Below are 24,448 nucleotides of genomic sequence, written 5' to 3'. Positions count from 1 at the left end.
AGATCAAATCCCATCCAAAGATCAAATTCCAGACCATATTTGGTCGCGACCAAATACCAAATCCTAATATAGTCGGGCGTAAATTTAAAGTACGCTTGTTGCTGGGCGTAAATTTAAAATACGCTTGTTAACGGGCGGAGATTTAAATTACGCCCGATGAAAATTCAAATTAAAAAAATAAAATAAAAAATGAGGCGTAAACTTAAAGTACGCCTGTTGACAGGCGTAAACTTAAAGTGTGCCTGGTGATTGATTGGGCGGACATTTGAGATACGCCCGATGAAATTTTTTTGGGGCGGAGATTTAAATTACGCGCGACCAAATTTTAATCGGGACCATTACGTGACAACACGGACTAAACCAAAATTTGATCTTTTCTTTTGATCTTTGGTTTTGATCGCACCACTGCAGTTGCTCTAAGGGTCACAAAAGTTGACCCCCGTTACCTGGAAGGATGTTATATGGCCAAGGACAAAGGGTGCAAACCAAGATTACACGTCAACCAACAACTTCAATCCCAACAATAATGCTCTCAAATTGATGAACTCCGTACAGAATAAATGCTAGCCTAGCAATATATTCCGTGAGATAGACTCTTGGCTCGTGTGGATTGGACCAATGGGATATCACATTTGCGCGTAGTTCTGATGATGGATTTACATTTCTTTTTTGGTCATTGGGCAACTCTACACTGAGCAGGAGCGGCTGAGAAAGGACCCAAATTCCCAATGTACTGTGTGGGTCCAACGTAGTAATTTTCGGTGACGGAGTTGTTCCGACAGTCCTCAAGAGAATGAATCATCACACGGTAAGTTTGTACATTTGGGAGTGTAATAATGTTGGATGCCAAGATTGTTTCCTTAAAAAAAATAGGGATATTTAAGAAACTGACACACTTGCATATCCCGATTAAAGAAAATGCCACCTTTTTTTCCAGAGTTTATTAAATGTCACAACTGTTAATAATTCTGTTAAGGCCCACCTAAGTTAGTCAATTTTGTTGGAACGAGTCAACATCTTACCGGAAGAAATTAAAATTTAATTGGAATTACTGTTTTACCCTACCTGTTTTCACTGGCTCAAATTCCTTGTTTATCTCGACCTTTAATTCGAGTCCTAGCCAATGCCAACTGAGCCTTGTACTCAGCTATCGAGCCATGGTTAACAGCTCCTCAAACAGAACTGCCGTTTCTTCGACTGACTCACCCAAACCAGATTAGAATTTGAACACTCCTTCTTGTATGCAGTCGATATCATGGCTAACCAACAGTAATGAAACCTGACAGATAACTTAGTCGATACCTCAACAATAAAGAAGAATTGAGGGAGAATGGCTCGTTCAGGCTATTATTCAAACAGTTCAAATACGTTTTGTTGGTGATACCCATATCAGCTACTGTTGGTTCATGGAATCATTCTATCTTCTTCCCTGCGACAACTTAACATTCAACAAATACCCATAACTCTAAATCATTCAGTTCATAGTCACAGCAGCTTGGTGGAATTTGCAGGTGCAGAAAATTATAAATGGTGTTGATTGTTAAATGTGACAGATGAAATGCACCTCTTAATCATCTCTTTTTTTTGCACATTAGTTGTTTGTGAAAGATCCACAGCCAAATTTCCATCGCCTACAACCTGTTTGCATTAATAATCACGCATATCAGTTGCAAAGGTTTTCATCTCATATCAGTGTGTTGTTCTTGAATTTTGTTGCGAGTTGTATTAGCATAAAAGCACCAGCAGAACCATTAATGGCGGTATAAGCCATATGAATTATGTGATTGATAAGTTAACTAATGATCAATTTTGTTTTTTTTAATCACTTTCTGAATCCAGCATTGTACCGGTAAGTATTGGATTTTAAGTAAATATTGGGTTTTGAGAATTGGGGAAGAAGATGAAAAGGAGCGGTGATTTGAGTTCAGGGTTTAGCTGTGACTAACGATTTAAATCGGTTATGGCTCAATATGATGAGTTGAGGGTTTAAATGTCTTTTACTATGATGAATAACTGCCACCTACGCACTAACAGATGCTAACTGTTCTTTGAAAAAACGGGATGGAGAAAGTCAAAACGTGGCATTTTATTAAGTTTGAAAAAAACGGTGGTAATTTCTTAAATGTGAAAATGAAAGTGTGGCACTTTATTAAAATCCCCAAAAAAATATTCTGAATTCTTGTATTTGTATAGACTCAGAAATTCTCATTCATCAGGGTAGATATTTAAACATCTCAATGACATTTTTTCTTCTATGATTTCCTATGTTACCATGAATAGGATGCAATATTTTTTTTCAGTCGAAAGACATTAAGAAAATCGAAAATAAAGTTTCAAACGTCTGATATTTTTTATTTAATTTTTCCTATGTTATGTTCAAAATTACTTACCATACTCGAACGATAAATGTTTGGGCAAATTAATAAAGTGTCCTGCTTCAAACCATATAATTAATAAACCGGCCAAACTTTTAAATTCTTTTAGAAACTGGCCTTTCTGTTAGAGTTGACACCTGGGCCCACCAGATCGGTCAGCTGCGTTGAATAAGTCAAACTCGGTAGGAGAATTTACGACTGTGCCCTTGCCCATTTAAAGACCCGTGTGGTCTCTCACCACAATTTCTCTTTCTCCCTCGTTCTCTTTCTCCCTCGTTCTCTTCTCCCTCGTTCTGAAACTAGGGTTAGGTATTGAAGCTGTTTGAAGCTGGTGTTATTGAAGTTGTTTTTGCTGAAGACATAGATGTTAGCAGAAAGACCAGAGTGTATTTGGAAGAAAAGTTATACATATTTAGGGATTCAGAGATAGTGGTGATACAGTGAAGATGAGGTACAAACCGGGATTGAAACAGTCTGAATCAAGGTAAGATTAACGAAACCCGTGACTTAATATATGATGAAAATCATTGTATTGATAGTTAATTAATTTAATTGATCGATTGATTTTTAGGGTTTCTGTTTTTTTTCCTTTGTAATTAGGGTTTATTTGAAACCAAATTTTTATTGTTTAATTGGGGTTTAATTTTCGTGATTGGGTGTTTGATTTTAAGTAATATTGCTTAATTAGGTTTTCATTGGGTTTTCATAGGTTTATATCTGATTTTGTTTCATTTGTGTTGCAGTCAGTTCAAATTTAGGAATATCAGTGTATATGCGGAGCCAAAGAATGAGACTTTGGTATTTCCTGATTGCCATAGAGATGAAACAGACTTGATGACACTTAAGTATATGGTGTATAAGGGTTTGTCTATGGATGTTAAAGAGAAGTTTAATTTATATTGGTTTAAGGAAGAATGTCTGCCACTGCCATTGTTAAACAATGATGATTTTGATAATTTTTGGGAGGATTCTTTTGTAAATGAGGATGGATGTATATGTTTGTGGATGGGGATGAAAGACACAGTGTTTGGGACTCCAAAGACTACACCAAAGAAGAAGACAGTTAGAAAGGGAACCACCCCTAGAAGATCCCCAAGGCTAAATAGTGTGGATAAATCAGTTGAAGGTGCATCAAGAAAGCTGAGTTTCATGGATGTGCCCATATCCAAACATTCTCAGGCTAGTAGCAGTGGTTGCAGTCAGTCAAAAGCTACAAATGAAGTTAAGTTTGTTGAAGATGTGGACAATATTCAGCTGGAAAACACCAAAGAAGATGAATGTCACCCAATTGAGAATCCAGAAGCTCCTCCAGTATATGACAGTGATGAAGTGGGATCTAATCCAACTGCAAAGAGGCAAAGGACTGAATGTGATGCACAAAGCTTCACCTTCAGCAACATAGAGCCAAGTCAGACCACCGGAGTTAGGGGTGCAGCTAAGTCAAACAAGAAGAAGAGAACGACATCATTTGTTGGTGAATGTTTTACAGGGCCTGGCAGTCAGCCTTTGGCAACACCATCTTCTACTCCAGCTTCCACAACACCTATGAGTCTGCCATCTATAGCACCATCTTCTACTCCACCCTCTACAATAAATAACCTTTATCAGAACTTCTTTGGCATTGGATCTGTATCTCAGAATATAAAACAAGGAAAGGGAAGGGGAAATGGAAAGGCTAAGAAGAAATGATTTGAGATCCGTTTTCTGATTTTTTGTGTTTAAGAAGACAATATTTTTTTCTTTTGTAGACTTGAATTAATGCTGAATCAAAAGTGGATGGTTGTTTATTAGTACATTTGCAGGTTACATTTTCAGATTGTTGAGTTCCTTACATATAGCATTAAGTTGTAAACTTGAATGCATAATTCTGTTTTTTGCAGCAATGAAGACTTCATCTGAGACCCATTTAAAACCGTCACAATCTGTACAAGTGAGGTATGCTATGTTCTTGTTGTGTTCATTCTTGCAAAATTTCATCTCCATTTTTGATTTGCAGTGATCTTTGTTGCAGGTTTGATTTTGCAGTGGGCAGTTTTTGAAGCAATGACCAGATTCTCCGCAAGCGTAACAACCATTCTCTACTGGTAATTTCACCATCTTGCATTTGACAGGATCGATGGCATCGTCAAACCATTCAAAGTACTGACAGGTTGGAATTGAACACTTCAAAAACATTTTTTCGTTTGTTTCTTTTGCTTTTGAACACAATAGTTGCCTTATACCATTACATGGTATATATTTGCACCTGGAATAAATCCAAGGACATACCTTTGGATCATGAATTCCCTGTGCACAGATAGAACATGAAATTAGGGGTTGTTTTAATCTTAATCTTACCTTGCTGCTGCTACTGCTGCCTGGAGAGTTTACTTCATTTTGGCTCATGTCTTATTTATTTTTATTTTTTTGATCTGTTGAGTATGACAAATACTATGGTTTTTCTCTGCAGGGCCTAATTTATATGAATGAAGCTGAATCTGACCGTTACAAATCCAACCGTTACAAATCCGACCGTTGCAATGAGTCACCGAGTTGACTCGATACTGGTTTGGTTACGAACTCAGACGAGGGTTAAGTCGTCTTTTACCTAGCAGGTTAACTGCCACGTAGCCAGTTAACTATCTAAATCCGTTTTTTGAAAAAAACGGGATGGAAAATGTCAATATCGGCCAGTTTATATAAAGATTCAAAAAAACGGCCAGTTTCTTAAATATGGTTCAAAAAGGTGGTTACTTTATTAAAAAGCCCAAAATGTTTCTCAAACAAGTATTAATGCAGAAGTCTCGACCATCTCGACTATGCGTATGTGATGAATACCTACCCCTCGGCTAGGTCTTAGTCTTACTTACACCAACTAAGCCCATGTGGTAGGATGAGTTTGGATCAGTCGTAACCCGATCCATACCAACAAAACTGTAGTCAAATTCTTGACCTAAGGGCATTTAAGTAAAACCAATCTCCAGAAAAGTAAACCAAGTGTTTAGATAGTCAATGTATAAATATTCCGAGGACATTTCCGTAATTAAATCTCCCGATTGTTGGAAGTGAATGAGTCAATATGTTTCCCTCAGTCTTCGATAGGTTACCAAAACACGCAACTATACCCCTTAAATTATTAAAATACCCCTATATCCCTTTTCTTTTTTTCTTTCTTTTCACTCTTTTCTGTAAAATAATAAATCAGACAGATTTTCCCATTCTCCAGAAACAGAATTTCATCCGAGTGAGTGATGGCACACAAAGTACCAATTAGGGTTCGATTGTTTGAAGAGAATAAGATCTATTGAGAAAGGGAATTGTTACTGTTAAGAGCAAATTTTGGATTTTAAGGTTTCTTTTAGCTCACCAGATCGAAGTCGAACAGCTTCAGAGTATAGATCGGTGTCTGCTCAGAAAATTCCGATCTTGACTTTTTCCTCTAAATTGTGCTGGGGGATTTACTTTGATCCTCCTCCACTTCTCTCTAGCCATGAAGGTAAGCCCTAATTTTTCCCTTTACTAGTCAGCTAAGTTACTTCGATGATGTTTGACGATTTAAAGGTTATACCTGTGAATTGACTCTTGAATTTGGGTTTTTGTTTAAATTTCTGAGTTTTAGTTTCAGTGGTTCTAGCTCATCAATTGGGTGTGATTTGTTGACTTAGTTGAAGAAATTTAACTCAATTTAGGGCATCATGTTTGCTTAATTTTTGTTGGAGACTGGAATTAAGAAGTTAATTGATTTTCAGTTATTTTTGATGGTTCTTTACTTAATTGCCCAACATGGTAATATTCGACGGTTTTGTCAACAATTTGCACTTTCTATGCTGTATTCTACTTAAAAGGTATGAGCTCTGTTAAAAAAAAATGCATCCCCTTACTTCACGTAGTGTTGTCTTCATGACTATGGGATTTATTTTTAGTTATATAAATTTTGGGTATGAGTAATACGGAGCCGGGTTCCTAGTTCCCTAATTATGAATAAGAGGATGCATGTCTAGCTGGTGCTAAGTTAAATCTATCTCTTGTTCTCATTGTGATGATGATAGCATCCAAGCGCTAGTCATATCGTAGAGTTTTGTTCTTGATTATAAGTCACCTACTGTCTTGTTTTGGAAAGGCTCATCTTGAACCAATTTAGTTCTTTTTGTTGTGCCATGATTGGTCTTTGTTAAAGTCTATATCATAAATCAAATTTTAATCGTGTTTTGGAGTTTCCCTTAATGCATACTTATGAACTTGCTTCTTATTTGATTCACCCCACGATCTTTTCTCTCATTCAATATGGATATATATAACTCCGCTAAGGTGTTATACACGCCAAGATACAAAACATGAGCACATCAGTAGTATTAACAGGTTGTTATGATTTTATTCGATTTGAGATGAACCCTGGAGGGTTTTTTTTTGTTGTTGTTGTTTGTTTGTTATGTAATGAAAGAGTGTCTAGTAAAGTCAAGCTCATTTGAATCATATTAGTGAATCTAAAGGCAGCTTGAAGTGTTCATTTTTAGTTGCATGAGGAGACTTGTTTAATCTGAGGATTGTGGTTTTCTGACATTGTTTATTATTCAAAGGCTTCTGCAAGGTCTATTCACCAAAAGCGTGACCTGCTAATGCAAGTCCAGGGTAAAACAAGCCAGTCTCAGGCTTTGTTATTAGTTAGTAGCAAAACTATGGAAGACTCCTCTCCGGGATTTCAACCATCTGCAACTACCCCAGACACGCCTGGCTATGTGGTTGCTTTAAACCCTAGTGCTCCGATGGAAATTGATTCTAATGAATCAAGGAAGAGGCAGAGCCCAGATGATGGCAGATCATCGGATGATGTGTATAGCTGGCGAAAATATGGGGAGAAACATGTAAAAGGAAATCAATCTACACGGAGCTATTACAAATGTTTCAATCCTGTCTGTGAAGCGAAGAAGCAAGTAATACGATCTTATGAAGGGCAGACAAAAGAGATTACTTATAAAGGAAACCATAATCATCTCGCACCACAGCCAAGCAATGAAATGGCAGTTGGTACAACTCCTTTTGTTTATAACGGGCCGGCGAAAGAGATTACGTATAAGGCAAAGCACGATCTTCCTGCGCAGATAAGCAGTGAAATGGCCGTTGGTATGACTCTGTTCATTGAACAAAGATCCCTTTTAGAACTTTTATTTCATAGGCTTAGTTTACTTGGATACTTAAGGTAATAACTATTGGTTTCTTTTTGTACCCTCTTCTATCTGCAGAAAAACAAATTCATCTCACCGAACCAAATGGTATCTCTGGTTTTTCTCCCATCACAGCACAAAGTGAGGAAATTTCAGGTGCAGCACCAAAACTGACCGATGATATCAAGGTCGCGGAATGTGATGATCCAGAGTCCTCCATAAAATGTGTTGGGCTCAACGCAATGTCCATCAGCAAAACTCCGGCTAAGTTAAAACAGAAGCGGAGGAAACCATCTGTTGAGGTGCCAGGTGAATGCCAGTCCCCTGCAATTGTGTCACCTTTGGCGATTCAAGCAGCAACACCCTCAACTTTCTCAAATTCTCCAGGTCAGATGGTTACGTCAAGAACCATTGTACCTGTTGAAGTTGACTCTCATGAGTTGCAGCAGAGACAAGTTTTGGACAGCATAGTTCAGGCTATGCCATCTGACCTCAAAGGGCCTCTGATGGCCGCTGAAAGATTGTCGGAAGATGGATATAACTGGCGAAAATATGGGCAAAAACGTATTTCAGGAAGTGAATTCCCACGGAGCTATTACAGATGTACGCATCCTAACTGCCAGGTGAAAAAACAGCTGGAACGTTCTCATGATGGAAAGCTCACGGAGATTGTATATAAAGGAACTCATGATCATCCTAAACCTCAGCCAAGCAGTCGAATGGTAGTTGGTACAATACTGTCTATCCAAGAAGAATCTGATAGAGTTTCTTTAAATCTCAAAAAAGGTATGCAAGGAATGTTATGCCTGAATTTATGGACCTGTCACTGCTTGATAATTCATGGCTAAGGTTCCCTTCTTCTTTTGTTCCCTGTAGATAACTCATCAAATGGACATGACATAGCATCATGCGATACCAATCCAAAGAGCATCCAACCCCAAGAGCTTGCTCATGTTGCCACATCTCATATTGCAGCAACTGATGTGGATGTAAAATATCAGGGTCCTAAGTTGAATGAGCCTGGGAAGGAAGTGAACAATGATCGTGATCCAGTATCTAAGGCAAGCTGCTCTGAATCCAATACTGAGACCAGCAATGCGTTGGCGGTGGCAGTGCCAACTCACCAGCAAAGTGAGCCGTCTCTACAAATTCAAGGTTAATGAAAACAGTTTTTTTTTTTTTTTTCATTGGAGACCTTGAATTTCAACCACGAATCTGGCTCTAATCTTTACGTGTTCTGAAACGTCCAGTTTACATGGTCTCTTCAAGAGATGGTTTACCTGTTGATTCTAATGAAAAGCGGGAGACTGATGGCCCAGACAGTGGGCTCCAAGCGGGACAATCTTATCAAAAAGGAACTAGTTCTTTAATACCAACTGAGAGATTACCTGATGATGTATATAACTGGCGGAAGTATGGGCAAAAACATATCAAGGGAAACGAATTCCCGCGAAGCTATTATAGATGCACGTACCCGAACTGCCAGGTGAAAAAACAATTGGGACTATCTCATGATGGTAGGATAATAGAGATTATTTACAAGGGGAAGCATGATCATCCCAAGCCTCTGCCTAGGGGTGCAATTCTGTCTGTCCAGGATGAAAGATCTGATGGTTAGCACACAAAACCGCTGTTGTTTTTTAATTGCTTATGCATGGCAAAACTGCTTATAGTTTTATGTTCTGCAGGCAAGCCATCAAATGAAGAGGGCCAGAGCCAGACATCTCATTATATTAAGATAATAGGTGCCAACGAGCATCCAGTTGTCATGGCAAGTGATGATGATTTGGAATCTCCAACTACACAATCAAATAGGGTCAGCGATGATGTTGAGGGTGATGATGACCCGCAGTCTAAACGCAGGTGACTAATGTTCAATTCAGACACTAATTGAAATATGTAGGTGCCTTCGTGTATAAATATGATTATTGATGTGGTGAATAAATTGGAAGCAGGAAGAAAGACGTTGATGATTTAGACGTTTCTGCAATGGGTAGAGCCGTTCGGGAACCGCGTTATGTTGTCGAAAAGCCTAGTGAGGTTGATGTAGTGGATGATGGGTACCGCTGGCACAAATACGGTAGAAAAATGGTGAAAGGCAACACCAATCCAAGGTATGTAGATCCCTTTAAGAAATAGATCCTCTCTGGTAGACAATGAACTATTCCTTTGCGGTTGAGAGGGCAATAGTGAAGTAGCAATTGAATGCTTCCCTGGTGCTTTCTTCTATTACAGTAGGATTCAGTTTCTTTAAATTATCAGTGAACTCTTTGACTCTCCTTATTGTTATTCAAGGAGTGGATACTGCAGTATTCCTCCACCCTTGACCTTTTATGTTCCTCAGATCTGTATCTTCTCTTCTAAGGTTGAAACGTAGAGTAGGAAAATGCGACCCGACCCTTTCCCCACATGCAGGGAGTTATTCTGACACCCAGCATTAATGTGTCAGATGTATCAGAATCACTTTTGTTGTTAACATTTTCAAAACTATGTATTTAAATGATGCTCTCGTCTCGCTGCCCGAATGTGCTCAAGCTGGTAGGAGATTTTCACATGAAAGTGGCTTTTCCACCATACAGCTGTCTTTATACTTGCACTGTTTTTATGTTTTTTTTTGTTTTTTTTTGTTATGTAGAAATTACTACAGATGCTCAAATTCTGGTTGCTCAATGAAGAAGCATGTGGAGAGGTCATCACACAATCCGAAACTACTCATAACCACATATGAGGGAAAGCATAACCATGACATGCCTGCTCCGAGAACTTACAGTAACGAAGCCTTAACACCAAAGCCTGGGTCGGAAGAGCACGATGCGGATACCATTGACAACAGAGTAGGAGCTGCAGGAGCAGGCTCAAGTCCTCAAATTAGAATGATTGAGGATAAGCGTTCAACGCTGGATCAAGTAGCAGCTCAGGACAAAAACCATAGCACACATCCACTTCATAACATAGTTGATGTAAACCCGCTTGCAACCTCCTGTCTCGGTGGTGCAGATGGAGACAAACTGAAGGAAAAGCAGAATGATTTCCCTAGCTTTGACAACCCACCACCATGAAAGCATTTGTAAGCCGCTGAAAATGGGTGCACATAGGAAAAGATGATTGGTAAATTATGAATGTTGTCGAAGATGGTCGCCCGTCAATAAATGTACTGGATATTCTTGGAGAAGGCAATGGCCTTTATTTGGGGTATCATGATTTAGATATATAATATTTTGACATTTATTAGTCAATAGCTACTGTTTTGCTCGAGTAAATTCCCCCCCTGTAGTAAGGTTTCGCTTTCTTTAAATAATTTCATTTCAATGTAAATTCACTAGCTTTATAGCAGAAGACTTATGTAATGGTAGTGTTTTTTAAGCTGAAATGTTGGGTAGTGTTTCTGCTGGACAAAAATGGAAAGCTCCTCGATCAAGCTATTTTTTTTAAGTGAAAATTTTCAGACGTAGGAGTCCTCATTGGCATGTACTCCAGCTTTTTAAAAGATTTAAGGTCTCACTAGAAGATACTATGAACCCTGGTAGAGTGGTAGTGTGGAGCTCCGAACCATGAAGATTTAAGGTCATAAAAAGCGTTCAACGTCTGAGAATGGGAAGACTGTGGTGCACTTTAATGTCACATTGATGAGCCAATTTATATGAACTTTCAAGTGTGTTGTCTTATTTCCGTAGAAGTTCCGTTAAATATAGAAATCTCAGATAAGAAATTCGTGACTGATGTATTCCGCGACGTGACAGCATTTAACACATTCCAGACGACTTAAAACAGTGTCTTTTCCAGGATGATCTACATGGTGGTGCTCGTCCCAAGCTATATTTTTAGATCTTCTCCATTAAGGCCACATAAGGCCATAAGTGAAGTGCATGTAAAACATAAAATAGGGGAGGACAAAGCAAAAAAAAAAAAAATAAACAAAAGAGTGCCCTTGTTTCTGGGTAGATTCTTTGATCACTTGTGCCCTGGGTCAGCTCTTAACTGAGACTACAACAAAGAGTTTGTACTACTCTAGGACGAACAACACCTTTTAGTTTGTGAATCTGCTTCATGGTTCGGAGCCTGTAGCACCACAGTCTTCCCATTCTCCATCCATCCAGTATCTTGTTTCTTGTTCTCTTGACAAAGGATTACTTTTCGGCTCAAGATGTTATATATTTCCTTAACGACAGTCTGGAAAGCAGCTTTGACATTGGATGAGTCAAGCGCTGAAGTTTCCATAAAAAACAACCCCTGAGCTTCTGCTAGGGACTTCCCCTCCTCCATTGTTACCTCCCTAGCATCTCTCAAATCAGATTTGTTCCCAACAAGAATGGTAACCACATTCATATCCGAGTGAGCTGTTTAATAAAACAATCAGAAAACAGAAAGTGTTGCTTCAATAACAATAAGCTAACAAGGATTTAAACAGATACATCGAAGTGGCAGTTTAGCGGTTGCCGCATACTAACTGGATAGCTGTCCCAGCACAAGTTGACTAGCCAACTAAAAAGTATCATCTCCCATAATATCTATCTGAATGGATACTTAAAGCATACTAATGTGATAGCATTTTTTCAGGAGACGGAAACAATCCTCCTTGTTTGTTCACATGCTTGTTTAAGAATCCTAAATCTTTCGGTAACACCTTAAAAAGTTAATAGAAATGTGTAGGCAAGGCAAAGATTGGATGGTTACAAGTTCTGATTAATCATGACTGGGCCTTTCCTGGATTCTTACACTCTACACCCCAACATTTATGTTTTTTTTTTCTTTCTGAAAGACCTCGCAGTCCCTCTGCTCATATCCTTGTTTCATCAGATTAACAAGTGTTGCAGTTATCGTAAGGCAAAAGTTAAAGAGCACTTACTGTGAAGTTCGTTAAGCCATCTGCCGATACTATCAAATGTCTGACGTCTACTGATATCGTAAACCACAAGAGCTCCAACAGCACCTCTATAGTATGCAGATGTCACGGCTCTAAATCGTTCTTGGCCTGCTGTATCCCAAATTTGAGCTTTAATTTCCTTCCCATCAATATCCATCTTTTGAGTTTGGAACTCAACTCCTATGGTTGATTTAGAATTTGGGTAGAACTCATCCCTAGCAAATCTTGCTAGCAAGTTTGACTTACCGACAGCTGAATCACCAATTAAAACAACCTTGAAAAGATAATCCTCAGTTTGTTCTTCCTCTGTATAAAAGGCCATCTGCTCAAATACCTTTCTTTATGTACTGGTTATGCTTAGAGTAATATCGCAGGGACCATATCCGGCTATACTATTTGGTTTTCAGCTTCTTCACAGTTGGAGTTCAGCACACAAATTCTACAATTCCCCCTTCAAAATTAAACACATCATGTTAGAACAAGAAGAAGCATAACACACTAGAAAGGAAGACATAGTAAGACAAGAAAAGAAAAAAACAGTACGAAGATTTTGTGGTCACTTGAAATAACCCAATGCAGTACACAAAAACTGAAGAACGCACCTCCTGGGGTTCAATATTATCCAACGTAACTACGGCAAGTTCAGTCAAGAATTCCACATTTTTTTGCTTTATTATTTGGCAGAAAACTTCATAATAAGTGTGCACCAAGCCCCAATCCAGCTGATAGATAACATCCAACACTACATAAGGTTCCAGCTTTAGTTTCCCGCAGTCTGCATAGAATGAAATGAACAAATTCAGCAAAGAAACATATCCACTTAGCTATACTGAAACTAAGTCTAGAGCCAATGAAAATAAACAAGATCAAAAACTATGAAACAAAGCTCTACACTCCTTGATTAGTTCTTACACTACACAAAAAAAAAACTTCAAATATAGAGAGAAAAACCTTGATCTCAATGGTATCACTTCCAAGAGATACACAAAAAAAGCAAAAAAATCACTATTAAAACTAGATAAGTTGGATATACAAATTCTCAAAACTTAGCTATGAATAGGAAAAATAAGTTGCACCTTTTTGACTATCATTCTTCTTATGTCAATGGGTCCCACTCACTATCAACACTATCATCACAAAGACATTCCTCTACCTCAATAACAAACTTTTCTTTCCAAAATATTTCCACTAAAAAAAACTGACAAATTTTTTTTGTTTGCAAGATTTTGGACCAAAGTAGAAAAGGGTGAAATGAAAGAATTTTGATTCCTAGCTACTTATGCTACACTTCTTTCCCTTAAATAGGGTTTTCACTTCTGTGTCTGTCTATACAAGTTGGTACAACATTAATAATCAGTTACTAAAAGTCAAAATTTACACGATCAAAAGATGAAAAACTGAAAACCCCCCACATTCAAATTTGTGATCTTTGGTAAGATTTCAACAGCAGAATTTGAATATCATGATTCTAATCACTAAAGTCTAAACCTAATTTTTATTCAACAAAGTGAGCACAATAAACTAGTTAAATTGACAGAAAGAGTAACGAATGAAATTAAAGAAATGGGGGGATGAAAAATTTACCAACCTTAATGAAATGAAGTAGATGGAGATGTAAGTTTGATTGTTTTGTGATCAAAAACAAATCAACAACAACAACAGAGAGGTGAAGTGGTTTGTTGTTGTCCAGTTAGATCGGTCTGTCTATTTATCAGAGAAGGGGGGGAGAGAGATGTAAAGAGAAAGAATTAGAAAAGTGATGAGTGAGAAAAAAGAGAGAAAGACAAAATTTGTATATATAAATCTCTTCTCTTTGCGTAAAGAATGGAGAGAAATTAAAATGGTTCACGATTCAAGGTAAACGCAACAAAGGGAGCTTATTTGTGTAATTTTAGGGAAATGCAAAGAGAAGAAGAGAAGAGAGAGGAAGGAAAGAGGGAGGGGACCTTGGAAAAATATATCACTGAATTAGTCTGACGGAGACGTGGAACCGTGCAAGTTTAGTTTATGAGTGTATCATACTGGGCCTTATTTTATTTATTTTTTTAGGGGGAATGGTTTTTTTGAGGGGACCACGGTTTTATTAGGCCACCTTCCCTATAGTTATAAGGGATGTCCTAAAGCATTGAAATAACCTACTTTTAACCTAATTTAATTTAAAACCAATCCAATAACCACCTATATATACATAACCACCACCTCCTCCCACCATCGCCGATTACCACCACCACCACCTCCGATTATCACCACCACCAACCACCGATTACCACCACCACCACCGCCCACCACCGCTGATTACCACCACCACCACCTCCGATTATCACCACCACCAACCACCGATTACCACCACCACTTCCGATTACCACCACCACCAACCATCGCCACCAATATATATATATATATAGCTTAATTTAAAACATTAACAAAGATATTCTCACAAACCCATTACTTGTCATTCGTTTTTGGTTGAATAAATGAGAAGTAATCATTAAAATGAGTTGAAAATGGAAGTTGCAGAGAGGTTTAATGGAGGGTTTTTTCAGAGAAAAGTTCGGTTATCACGAATTAATTTTTTCTTAATCGAACTCAAAGTTCGGTTGATTCGCAAAAAAATACTTTTAACCGAACTCCTTGTATTAGAACAACACAAGTCCATAAGTTCTGTTCCTTCGCAAAATAAGGATATCACCGAACTTTAGTTTACGAAAATAATGAGAAATCCACAAGTTCGGTTCGTTCGCAAAAATGTTAAGTTTTCTTTGTAACCGAACTCTGCATTTGAAACTTCGTAACCGAACTCTACCTTATTCGCCAAAAAATAAATTTCGTAGTAACCGAACGTTTGTCTAATTGCATATATGCATATATAAGCCCAGTTCGGTTGATTCGCAAAATATGTTGAAGTTTGCGAACCAACCGAACTTCTAACACTAGGTTACTTTTAACCTGCAGTTCGGTTGGGAACTTGGTTGCGTTGAAGTTTGCGAACTAACCGAACACACAAGATGTACCCAAATAAATTATTAAGTTCAAAGTTCGGTTAGCTGCCATTTTATCCTAGGTAACCGAACATTACACTGTACGACCAAAACCTCCATTAACGAGCGAGTTCGGTAACCTGCGTGTTTGGAAAACGTAACCGAACTACACTTTCAAGTGTGTTCAGTTACATGTTCTTGACATATGGTAACCGAACTGGCCCAAATCTACATAAAAAAATTCATTTTTTTTTGAAAGTTTGGAGCAATTCAACCAACATTATCTAAGTTTGAAGCCTACCTGGGTACCCAAATACCCTTCCTCCGGTTGTGGTTGGTAAAATCCATCGTTTTTCATGTTTTCCTTCTTCATCTTCTCTAACTTTACTCTCTCAATAATTCTACTTCTTTAAAAAAAAATCATCTGATTTTTTAATCTCACTAATTATCTTTAACTTAATCATCTCACTAATCATTACACTAACTATTATTAACACTAACTAATCATCACCCAAAATTAATCAGGAAGGTAATTTAGGTATTAATATAAATATCTAGATAAGGGGTGACATAGATTTACTTCTAATGTCTGGTCCCAAAAAAACCATGGTCCCAAAAAAACCATGGTCCCCAAATAATCATTCTATAGTATACACTCAAAGATGATTCGTTTCATTAGTAGGCACTGCCGCACTAGGTTGCAAGTCTGCAACTTTTTCCTAAGCCGTGATTTTAGATATGCGGATAGATAACCGATGAGATGATAAACTAAAATTGCTCCATCTGAGAGCTACTTGGGATGATGATGCTACATAAAAAAATGTCCGAAAAAATTTCAGCTGCTTGCTGAAATGTAAGAAGAAATCTCATTTTCTTGACTCAAATTTGAACAGTTGTCATTTGTTTTGAGCCGTGGACTATCATCATTATTGTTGCCAGGGTAACTAAATTAAAAAATTGGTCCCAAGATCTTTATAAATGGCAGAACCCAATATGTGTCTGTGAGTGAGACTGTGGGAGGGTTGGGTATTTAGGAGGGCTCTTGCACATTTTGAACCCATCAAGACAATCGAAGTAACACTTTCTCCTTGTTACTGTGGCATTTTTTAACCAAGTAACTCTACGAGAAAGAAGATAATTAACAGTAGCATGAAACATGACGCCAAGAAGTTGCGAACAAGGAGAGTTTCACTGAGATGAGATATTGTCGGTGGGTGTAAAAAGTAGAGATTTGGGGGGTGGATATAACAACTGGGACCTGACTAAAGGTCAGAATATAACACGTGAATACGTAAGAGTATATATCTCAAAGAGGACGTAGGAAATTAATGGGATGAACAGCTGTTAGATTGTCGTCTGTCTATGAAATAAAGGGAGTAGCAAACATAAAAGGATTTTGGTTGTATTGTAAATTATAGCTGCTTGATAATACTTGAAATGTGTATGATTTTCTGCCACCTTTATATAACGGTTATTGATGCTTGGCATTTAGGGTTCGGATTGCATACTGACATATATCTCATCTCTCTGCTGCATGGAGTGTGATGATGTTGTCTTAACCTACTAACATTAAATCCCTCTAGAAAACATACAAAATTCTCTTTTAATTCATGTACTTTTGTCTCTATCTCTATCTTCTTCTCCCAAGTCCCAACTTTATAATGGTTGGTATGCGTATACTAGTTACTTATCCATCAGAAGAAAAGAAAGAAAAAGCACCACTGAGAAACCAACGAGTACATATTGCCAGCTTCTTTCTAATTATTCATCACTCCATTTAGTAGGAGTATAGTACTCTGCTGCATTACCTAGCTATATAGCAGCTAGCTCTCAGCCTCTATCCCTTTAACTTTCTTTCTCATTTATACCATTTGGTCCATTTTCTTGTGGTGGGGGAAAGAAGGAATCTCAAGGAGAGAAAGAAAGAACAGAGAGCTGTATCTCTTTTGAAGGCAAGAGTCGTTAACTTTGTTGTGTTGTCTGCTAAAGAAGGTATGTCATGTTTTAGCTTTTAGATACATAGTTAGTGTGTTCATAACTAAACCCCAGCTCTCGGGATCTAGTTAATCATCATCATTTGCTTTCTTAGCTTTCCTTTTCTCTCTGCATACATTGTACATGCATTGCAGTAATAATATTATTATTATTAAGAGGACGATGATGGTAAGGATTTGAAATTGACTTGACATGTTCATCAATGGAGGGTTGGTGTGTGTGTTGATTGATAATCTTCATGAATTCTTGATCAGACTAGTGTGGGGGTGGAAATTAAATAGCCAACTCATTGTAGAGAGAAACCAATAACCAAAATCCAACAGCTAGGGGTTCATCAAGTTGATTCAATACATGCGTCATGCATATAGTACAGTGCCTAGCTAGCTAGCCCAGCTATGTAGCCAGGGACCAAGTGTTGCATGTGGGGAATAGTACCAGGCAGTACTGCATAGCTAGGCAAGCACAGCACACATTATATACTAATAATTTGTTAATTATTGTTTAGTTATTTGGTAATGTGCAGGAGCTAGAATTTTACATGAAGAAGGCTTGATTAATTAGAGAGGACAGCAGGGAGAAAATGTACTCAATATGGCTGTATTTGAAAGAGAACATGAGTTGCAAAAGTACTGATTTTATTGGATATTGCCAAGGTAAAGTTTGCGATAAGAATAAAAGGAACAAGAAAAAGAACAAGAACAGGGTTGAAAGAATGAGCAGAGATAAGAAGATGGTGAAAAGTTTGAGTTTCAGGCGAACGAGTCACAGCCAAGAACGTTTTTACCGTAAGTAACTAATCCATCCATCATCTTTTAACTCATCAGCAGTCACCATTGCTTAATAATAAACTGCTACGCAGAGATGTACATGCAATCTTTCTCGTAGGGTAGCAAATCTGCAGGATAGCAATGTTGGATGACAACATCGTCACCCTGAGTTTGAAATACATTTACCATTTAGTCTGAGATTGAAATATCTTTACCATTTACTTTCACACACGACTTTCGTATAAGATAAAAAACCGTTGTTTGTGGGCCGACGTGATAGTAGATTGTCGTGTGCATATATCCTCTGCAGTTTACCTGTTCCAGTATTATATATGTTTACTCATAGTACCTTTTCATTGACATCTTAAGCCACAAGTTGAGTTCTAAGCAGCCACTGGTTTATAAGTTTCTAGATCTCCTTAAAATTTAGCTTGCAAACAAAGGATGGATTAACATATAATTTCCCTCGATATGTTTCTATTTAATTATTCATTTTAAGTAATAATCATCTTAATTATTGGTTTGCACGTCTAGCTAATCAAATAATTAAGTAGACATAATCTTTTCTCAGAAGATTGTCACCCCACCAATTTGGTGGTGATATTTCACATCTTTATTGAGTCTGTCAAAAATACTGAGCTGGGCTGACTCTTCAATTATTGACCTCATGTAGGCCGCATGGGCCTAGATATAAGCAGACTCTGAGCTTAATAATGGAAGGAGACTGACTCAGTTTATAATGAACCCTATAATGGAAGGAGACCGAGTCAGTTTATAGAGTTTTTAATTGTTGGGCATACAAAGTGATTATCCTAGCTAGAGTAGAGTGATAAGGGGTGTCTTATGGTATATAAATTACTTAGTTACCCTTAATTAGTTTATTTCTTTTTTATTATTTGTTTATAAAAGTTTTTTAAAAAAATTTAATTGTTTTTCTTCTTTTTTTATTTCTCTACACCAACCAAATACTAACCTGAATTTAATTTTCATCGTTTTCAATTAAAGGTGGGGTTCTAATCATTCTTTTAACCCGTAAATTCATGGAGAACGAGTTAAAACGGAAATCGAATTTGAGTGAAGTTGGAGAGCGAGAATCAAATCCTCGTTGTAAGAAAATGTACAACAAAAAATATTTTCCAGAAATCCATGTCTTATTTTCTTGTTTCTGGTTGAATTTGGTTTAAATCGAAAAACTATGGTTTCACGACAGTTAAAGAGTGAAGTTCGGCTGACAATTGAAACAAATTGTCAGCCGAACTGCTCATTGTTCTTCATTCTAAAGGTGCTATACTGAATGGTTCGACTAATAATTAAACACGAAAATGATGGCCGAACTTCATTTTATATTTTCGAAAAATCTAGTTTGGGTTGTAAGGATATCAGCGTAAACGTGTGGATATTATAAAAAATATTTAAAAACTAAATTAAAATTAAAACTAAATTATTAAAAAAAATATAATAGATAACTGTAATTTTGCCATTAACATAGGTTCTTGATAATACGGATTACGATACTTAAGACTGAGTCTTACCGATGAAGGCACCAACTCTTATGGTTGTGAAGGGGTAAAGTTTATGGTTACAAAGGGTAAAACACAAAGCACTAAACCATTACGCTTGAATGTGTAACCATTTAATCAACAGTTTGAGTTGTTGGATATCCAACAGTTTTATGGTTTTGTATTAACTCTAGTTTTCCGGCACGAAATCATTGGGCGCTTTTTCTGTGATTCACACCTTTGTTCCCTATAGGCTATTATGGGGAATGGAGTTGTTAAAGCCGGGGAAAACCTTGTGAACGCTTTGTGAAGCTCCATAACCCTAACATTCAGTTTTAACGGCAGGCCCGTGTAATTCGTGGGCCTTGTGGAGATAACTCCAATGACTGCTGCTTCATTTACACAGTGGCGCCTAATGAATTCGCAGTAGTGACCTACAGAAACTGACAATGGTCTTAGGGTAAACCGCTAAGTAAACAAAAAAAAAATGTCAGTGAATACTTACGGGTAAATCAATTTACAGCTTTTAACCCTGAGTTTGTGTATGCAGAGCTGAATGTTGGAGATCCATCAAGGAACGTAATTGAGAAGATTTTCCAAACCTCTACTGCTACAACGAAGAATGCTAGCACCATCGAACGAGTTGTAAGAGTGAGAAATTCGCCAGAGACCCTCGAAAGGTTCGAACAGTACAGAGAGATGGTGAAGAAGCAAGCCAAGTACTGCGACAACTCTTTTACATACCACCCAAGAAATGTCGTTGATGGAAATGAAGTACTGAAGTTTTACAGCACAACCATGAGTTGCTGCTCAAGGCAGCCGAGCAAAGTCTCTGAGCTTTGTCATAACACTGATTGTGATGTATGTAGAATGATTCGGACAGGTTTTGATACGGATGATGCCATGAAGACAGGGCTTGCACATTGGAACTCAAGTTCGAATTTCATTGAGAACTTGGTTTTTGTTGACAGGAGAGAAAATTTAAAAAGAGCTGTGGTAATCTGCAGAGTCATAGCTGGAATGGCAGCTAATACGGTTGGTGATCAAGTAGAAAGTGATTATGAAGGATGTGATTCAGATGGTAGTAATATCAAGGAAGGACTATGTTCCAAGATAGAACATTTATCTGTAAGAAATTCCGATGCTGCTCTTCCTTGCTTTGTCATAATTTTTGACTAATGGCTAATGAGTTATGGGTTTCAACATTTCAATGTAAGGCACAGAAAAGATTCAAATTAAACTCATTCTCATTTAACTACTTTTGATTATTACACTCTGGTAATATTTTCTTTGTGCCGTCTTACAATGCATACTTGCTGAAAAGAACGAAAGCTAAAGCTATTTCAGTACTACAAGCTGTTCACTCTCCCTACTGAGCTCGAGAACCTGGAGAGGGAACATTAATTGGAACATGTATTTTCATTGCCATGCACAAGAGGCTACCAAGGCTTTGTTCTTCCAGCCAAGATAAAGAGCCCCATCTTTCTCTTCAAGTGTATATTTCTCGTTGTAGTTCTCTAACACAGCCTTAATGGTGGCATTGAAAACTGGACTCAACGGGTACGGAGTAAACCCAGCCATCATAAATCGGGACTTCCACTTGCCCAGAAGTTCATGACGTTCGACCCTCTCGACCCCTTCACATGCTATGATATTGACCACATCCCTGGCTAGGCAATGTTGCTCGACATTGATCCGTTCCTTATCCTCCCTAGGAAGCTTTACATCAATCGACTCAAAAATAGCTGTGTAATAGTTCAACGTCTCAATGAACCGTTGAACAAATGGGGCTGTATTAGTATTAGCTTCTTGCTCGACTAGGGTTACCACCTTGGGTGACAAGCTCTTGACAAGTCTTAATAGTCGATCTCGATGATTGTGAGTGCTTACACTCTCATCTGGCGTGTGGTGCAACATGAGTGGGAAATTCACTGCCAGAGCTTCCCCTGGTCTCAGAGTAAGATTTTCCAGCTCTGCATTGCTACCAAACATAGCTCCAGCATGGAAGTCAAAAGGCACATTGCACGACTTAGCGAAGTGAGATAACCTATGCCCAACAAGTTGAAGCCCTCCATTCCTGGCGTAAGCTGATACAGAATCATCGATACCAGTGATACGTATATGTGGGGGGCCACCAGTGCGACTCGCTAGAGCTTTGATTAGAGAGAGCCATTGAGTTCCTTGGGAAATCTGGAAATCAATGATGTGAATTCGGTTTTCATCCTTCAGGGCATCTGCAATGGCACCATTAGCAGACATGTACCCAAACTTGAAATATGGGCATGCTTCATATAGGGAATGCATATGAGAGAGGAGTTCGGCACTGGCAGGTTCTTTACATCTTAATGCTTTGTATATGGAACTCCCTGAAGAAGCCAGCTTGGCCACAAGCCCTTCCAACATATAAGCACCCAACCTCTGGACGGGATCCCCACAGACTGAAACCATCTGTCTTAACTCAGCTATCAACCATTCTGTTGTTGGCATATTGTTTTCTGATATGGCGTTGGCACAGCCTACAAGAACTTGTTTCAAATCTCCTCTTCGGATCGCCTCTGTCATTTCTTTCAATTTCTGGTGTTCCACTGAAGCTTGATTTTTGTCACCGTGGATTGTGCTCCCATAGCTATCCGCCATATCTGAATCAGGTTCAAGCATCATGGATTCCCATTCTCTCAATGTGTTCCTTAAATCATCAACATCATCAGTAACCGAAGATACACTAATATGAGAACCATAGGCGTTATCTGGGGAATGACGTGACTCAGATGGGTTAGATTGAGAATCTAGCTGAGAAACAGGGCTACCATTAGGTGAAAAACTGATGGTAGAGGGTGAACTTTGAACTGGCAAGCTGTTTATTTGGGTGCTGTCATTAAAGGATGGGTGCTGGTCGAAACCCTCAGAATCTTGAGGATAGCACTGCATCGGCTTACAGTAAAACCCATTGGATGCATCTAAGTTCTTGTGATTCATTGACGAACTCATCTAAGAATATGGTAGGGGTTGAAAAAATCAAAGGAATTGATACTGTAGACCTTAACTTGCTAACTCATTTCTTTAAAGCCATCTGCAAACAAGATTAATAATGATCAACACTAAAACACAGATTTTACTGCAATCCAAATGGCAAGATTACAATTTTCACCAACCAAGCACATGAAAAAAGAAAAAAGAGAAGCATTTCAAACCCTAAATTAGAATTTGGGCAGGTGAGTTGCACAGTAACATACTTCAAGAATAAAAGCAACAAAGTTCAGATAGAGAAAAAGACTGCACCTTCAAATATCTCAAACTAAACCATCCCCAAAAATCTTACACCAAGAACCTATTCCAAAAATCAGAACCTATTCCCTTTCGTGTACAGCTTACAATAACTAATTACAGAGAACTCAAATCCAAAACTCTGTCTATTCAGCTCAAACATTCATTATAATCCAGTCTTTCAGCTCAAACACTCCATTTTTTAAAATTCTTTGACCAACCCATTTTCAGAAACTATTCAATCTCTATGAAAAACATATGAAACCCCTCAAAACCCCATATAACCAAACTGAAATCACAAACAAAACAGCATCTCACAACGTCAACATAAAATACATAACATAGACTTGCAAATGAATGACTTATACTAGGAACCAAATCACTGAAAAATATAAATCAAAATAAGTCAATACAACTGAAAGTAGAATTGAAATACCTCTCTTACGAGATAATTTCTCCTTTGATTAGTCTTTCGTTTGATTTCCTGTTAGGTATTGAGCTTCAAGTTTCAGACAAAGACAGTGAAAAAGAAGTGTTTCTTTTCCTGAGGAAAAACAGTTCAACCATGTTCTGGTAATTTATAAACAACCTTATTATCTATTACCCCATGTTTATCAACCAAACTACAATCATACCACTCTTTATCACTTGGTGAGTCAGGTCAAAATGTCAATGACTAGAAAATACGACTTTTATGATACATTTTTTCTCAGAAAAACAACAAAATGGTTTAAATATCAAGGACTGAACGTTGAAACATCGAAAAAGACTGCCTTTTGTTTTTAGACAAAGATGAAATATGTAATGATGTCATGATCAAAGGGGTGTTTACTCATGTTATGGTCAAGTAACTTTTGGTAGTTTTTTTTTTCATTTTTGCTTTGGACTATTTTTCATGGAAAATATGCACGAATTGTACGTAAAACTTCTAGAAAAAATACTTTAATCTTACGTGGTAATCTAATTTAAGAATTACAGTTTGAATCTACCTGCTACATGCGAATAATTTTGGACATGGGCGTACGTAGATAAGCTTACGACATGAGAACCGTACGACACGAATAAAAGGCATCTTTGATAATTCTATCTATCAGAGAATATGATCTAATCTGATAAGGGAAGTAGGAAACGTTGATTATAGTAAAATAAGAGAATTAAGATAGAATTTCATTAAACTAATCTCACAGTTAATTTTAAATTTATATACCACCATGTGCTACTGCTACCAGGCCTGCTATCATTTTCTATATTAACTGCTGATGTCCGAGAAAGAAGAATCAAAAAGATGTTGGACCCACGCGGTTAAGCTTCAGACTCCAACCCTATGGCCTGGAAATCCACTTCTTCCTGTGTGGCTGTGTCTTTCTCTCATGATGGCATGATCTACTACTACTACAAAAGACTTTCAGGTTTTTCAAAAAGAGGAACATGATTACCATGTAATCTGCTTCAAATGAGAATGATTACCACTTAATTTCCACGAGCTCATTATGTTGATGAAGGATTCTAAACAGTAACTGCTGATATTTTGTAAGAAAAATGTTCTTATCATTCATTTTTGGACT

The 24,448-nt window shown here is 37.7% G+C and overlaps 5 protein-coding genes and 1 long non-coding RNA gene across 7 annotated transcripts; 4 read left to right on the top strand and 2 right to left on the bottom strand.

Annotated features, from left to right (window-relative positions):
- Positions 1-2,504: 2,504 nt before the first annotated feature.
- Positions 2,505-3,652, top strand: LOC113351496. The gene is made up of 3 exons (XM_026595470.1): positions 2,505-2,859; positions 3,119-3,573; positions 3,630-3,652. The coding sequence occupies exons 1-3, from the start codon at positions 2,822-2,824 to the stop codon at positions 3,650-3,652; spliced, it is 516 nt and encodes a 171-aa protein (XP_026451255.1). The 5' UTR covers positions 2,505-2,821.
- Positions 3,653-3,709: 57 nt separating this feature from the next.
- LOC113333136 lies at positions 3,710-4,986 on the top strand. The gene is made up of 3 exons (XR_003351811.1): positions 3,710-4,310; positions 4,387-4,524; positions 4,825-4,986. It is a non-coding gene; the product is annotated as an uncharacterized LOC113333136 (long non-coding RNA).
- A 563-nt stretch (positions 4,987-5,549) lies between these two features.
- Positions 5,550-10,915, top strand: LOC113302643. Of its 2 annotated transcripts, none has more exons than XM_026551588.1 (8): positions 5,550-5,850; positions 6,932-7,475; positions 7,595-8,302; positions 8,393-8,671; positions 8,767-9,129; positions 9,205-9,379; positions 9,472-9,630; positions 10,152-10,915. In XM_026551588.1, the coding sequence occupies exons 1-8, from the start codon at positions 5,845-5,847 to the stop codon at positions 10,573-10,575; spliced, it is 2,658 nt and encodes an 885-aa protein (XP_026407373.1). In that variant the 5' UTR covers positions 5,550-5,844; the 3' UTR covers positions 10,576-10,915. The 2 variants fall into 2 exon arrangements, with proteins under 2 accessions (XP_026407373.1, XP_026407381.1); XM_026551596.1 differs by lacking the exon at positions 5,550-5,850 and adding an exon at positions 6,031-6,199.
- A 303-nt stretch (positions 10,916-11,218) lies between these two features.
- LOC113302656 (ras-related protein RABA5a-like) lies at positions 11,219-14,335 on the bottom strand. Its single transcript, XM_026551605.1, has 4 exons — positions 13,969-14,335; positions 12,983-13,155; positions 12,363-12,831; positions 11,219-11,853 (listed from the first exon to the last, which is right to left on the bottom strand). The coding sequence occupies exons 3-4, from the start codon at positions 12,700-12,702 to the stop codon at positions 11,525-11,527; spliced, it is 669 nt and encodes a 222-aa protein (XP_026407390.1). The 5' UTR covers positions 12,703-12,831; positions 12,983-13,155; positions 13,969-14,335; the 3' UTR covers positions 11,219-11,524.
- A 2,728-nt stretch (positions 14,336-17,063) lies between these two features.
- LOC113302636 lies at positions 17,064-20,879 on the top strand. Its single transcript, XM_026551578.1, has 3 exons — positions 17,064-17,350; positions 17,877-18,138; positions 20,170-20,879. The coding sequence occupies exons 2-3, from the start codon at positions 17,934-17,936 to the stop codon at positions 20,796-20,798; spliced, it is 834 nt and encodes a 277-aa protein (XP_026407363.1). The 5' UTR covers positions 17,064-17,350; positions 17,877-17,933; the 3' UTR covers positions 20,799-20,879.
- On the bottom strand, positions 20,847-23,457 carry LOC113302628 (scarecrow-like protein 21). The gene is made up of 2 exons (XM_026551575.1): positions 23,320-23,457; positions 20,847-22,689 (listed from the first exon to the last, which is right to left on the bottom strand). Exon 2 carries the CDS (start codon positions 22,605-22,607, stop codon positions 21,039-21,041), a length of 1,569 nt encoding a protein of 522 aa, XP_026407360.1. The 5' UTR covers positions 22,608-22,689; positions 23,320-23,457; the 3' UTR covers positions 20,847-21,038.
- Between the last annotated feature and the right edge of the window lie 991 nt (positions 23,458-24,448).

Source organism: Papaver somniferum, chromosome 1, assembly GCF_003573695.1.
Source record: "Papaver somniferum cultivar HN1 chromosome 1, ASM357369v1, whole genome shotgun sequence".
In the NCBI taxonomy this organism is placed as follows: Eukaryota; Viridiplantae; Streptophyta; class Magnoliopsida; order Ranunculales; family Papaveraceae; genus Papaver; species Papaver somniferum.
Note: the sequence above shows the minus strand (reverse complement) of the source record. Positions and strands in the feature narration are given on the sequence as shown.